We start from the raw sequence: 2,073 nt of genomic DNA, 5'->3' as shown, positions 1-2,073 counted from the left end.
GGGTTTTTTTCCCTCGTGGGGGTGCCGGCGGCAGGGCGCGAGGCGGCCGGCTCGATGCCGCATGCCGGGGAGGTGGAGCAGCCCACGGAGGGCTGAGTCGCTGCCATCGCTGCCGCCGTTCGCGCGGCAGGAGCAGGCGGGCGAGCGAGCGGCACCGGCTCCGCTGCGGCAGCGCAGCGGCTCCGCATTCCCCCCCACCCCTGCGCCGCCGGAGCATCCGCATCCGGGAGCAGGGGGAGGGGAGCGGGGGGCTCCGGGAAGCAGGGGGGCCAAGAGACCCCCCCCCTCCGGGGCAGGGGAACCTGCCAAACCGGAGCGGGGCAGGGGGGCAGCTCGGCCGCAGGAGCGTCACGGCGGCGTGGGAACGGCGGGACCTGCCGGAGCATCGCGGCAGTGCGGGAAAGGCAAGATCCGTGGGAGCATCGCTGCGGTGCGGGAACGGTGAGACCTGCCGGAGCATCACGGTGGTGCAGGAACGGTGAGATCCATCAGAGCATCCTAGCGGTGCGGGAACGGTGAGACCTGTGGGAGCATTGCGGTGGTGCGGGAACAACGAGACCCACGGGAGCATCCTAGCGGTGTGGGAATGGTGAGACCCACAGGAGCATCATAGCAGTGTGGGAACGGTGGGACCCACGGGAGCATCACTGTGGTGTGGGAACGGCGAGACCCACGGGAGCATCACAGCGGTGCGGGAACGCTGGGACCCACGGGAGCATCATAGCGGTGTGGGAACGGTGGGACCCACGGGAGCATCACAGCGGTGCGGGAACGCTGAGACTCGCCAGAGCATCATAGCGGTGCAGGAACGGTGAGACCCACCGGAGCATCGTGGTGGTGCGGGAATGACAAGACCCACGGGAGCGTCATAGCGGTGCAGGAATGGTGAGACCTGCTGGAGCATCATAGAGGTGTGGGAACGGCGAGACCCGCGGGAGCATCACGGTGGTGCGGGAACACTGAGACTCGCGGGAGCATCGTAGTGGTGCGGGAACAGTGGGACCTGCGGGAGCATCGCGGTGGTGCGGGAGCGGTGGGACCTGCGGGAGCATTGCAGATGTGCGGGAACAATGAGATCCGCGGGAGCATCATAGCAGCACGGGAACGGTGAGACCCGCCAGAGCATCACAGCAGTGCGGGAACGGTGAGACCCATCGGAGCATCGCGGCGGTGCAGGAACGGTGGGACCCACAGGAGCATCACGACAGTCTGGGAACGGTGAGACCTGCCGGAGCATCATGGTGGTGCGGGAACGGTGAGACCCATCGGAGCATCGTAGCGGTGCGGGAACGGCAAGATCAGCCGGAGCATCACGGTGGCCTGGGAACAGTGAGACCTGCAGGAGCATCGTGGCGGTGTGGAAACGGTGAGACCTGCCGGAGCATCACAGCGGCACGGGAACCGTGATCCCCACGGGAGCATCGCAGCGGCGGGGGCGAAACCGAGCGGGGCGGACGCCGCCGGCGGAGCCGCCATGCTGCCCTGGCGCCGCAGCAAATTCGTGCTGGCRGAGAAGGAGGGCGAAGGCAAGGCGAAGAGCTTGGCGCCGGGGCTGGGCTACGCCTCGCTGCTGGCCGGCTTGCTGCGTTGCCGACCCGACCTCTTCCCGGAGGCGCCGCTGGAACGCTTGGGCTCCGTCTTCCGCCGCCGCCGCCGCACCGTGGAGCTCAACGGCGAGGCGCCCACCTACACGGTGCGCTACTTGGGCAACGCGGCCACGCTGCAGGCCAAGGGCGAGGGCTGCACCGACGAGGCGGTGGGCAAGATCTGGGCGAAGAGCGGCGGCGGCGGCGGCGGCACCAAGATGCGCCTGACGCTGGGGCCCCACGGCATCCGCCTGGCGCCTTGCGAGCGAGGCGCCCGGCGCCCGGCGCACGCCTACCCGCTGCACCGCATCACCCACTGCGGCGCCGACGGGCGCCACCCGCGCCTCTTCGCCTGGGTCTGCCGGCACCAGGCCAAGAACAAGGCGGTGGCGTTGCGTTGCCACGCGGCCCTGGCGCCCGGCGCCGAAGCGGCCGGCGCCATGGCCCTCCTGCTGCGCCAGGCCGCCGCCGCCGCCCTCGCCGACTT

The 2,073-nt window shown here is 70.3% G+C and overlaps 1 protein-coding gene across 1 annotated transcript in view; it reads left to right on the top strand.

Annotated features, from left to right (window-relative positions):
• Nucleotides 1–383: 383 nt before the first annotated feature.
• The window catches only part of MUL1 (mitochondrial E3 ubiquitin protein ligase 1), a 6,428-nt gene continuing 4,738 nt past the window's right edge, over nucleotides 384–2,073 (top strand). Inside the window, exon 1 of the mRNA XM_026067403.1 lies at nucleotides 384–2,065. Within this exon, the coding sequence (XP_025923188.1) occupies nucleotides 1,475–2,065 (591 nt within the window). The 5' untranslated portion in view covers nucleotides 384–1,474. The remainder of the gene's footprint in view (nucleotides 2,066–2,073) is intronic.

Source organism: Apteryx rowi, unplaced genomic scaffold (genome assembly GCF_003343035.1).
Source record: "Apteryx rowi isolate R43461 unplaced genomic scaffold, aptRow1 scaffold_259, whole genome shotgun sequence".
Classification (NCBI taxonomy): Eukaryota; Metazoa; Chordata; class Aves; order Apterygiformes; family Apterygidae; genus Apteryx; species Apteryx rowi.
The sequence above is the reverse complement of the archived record's forward strand: the minus strand, read 5'-3'. Positions and strand labels throughout refer to the sequence as shown.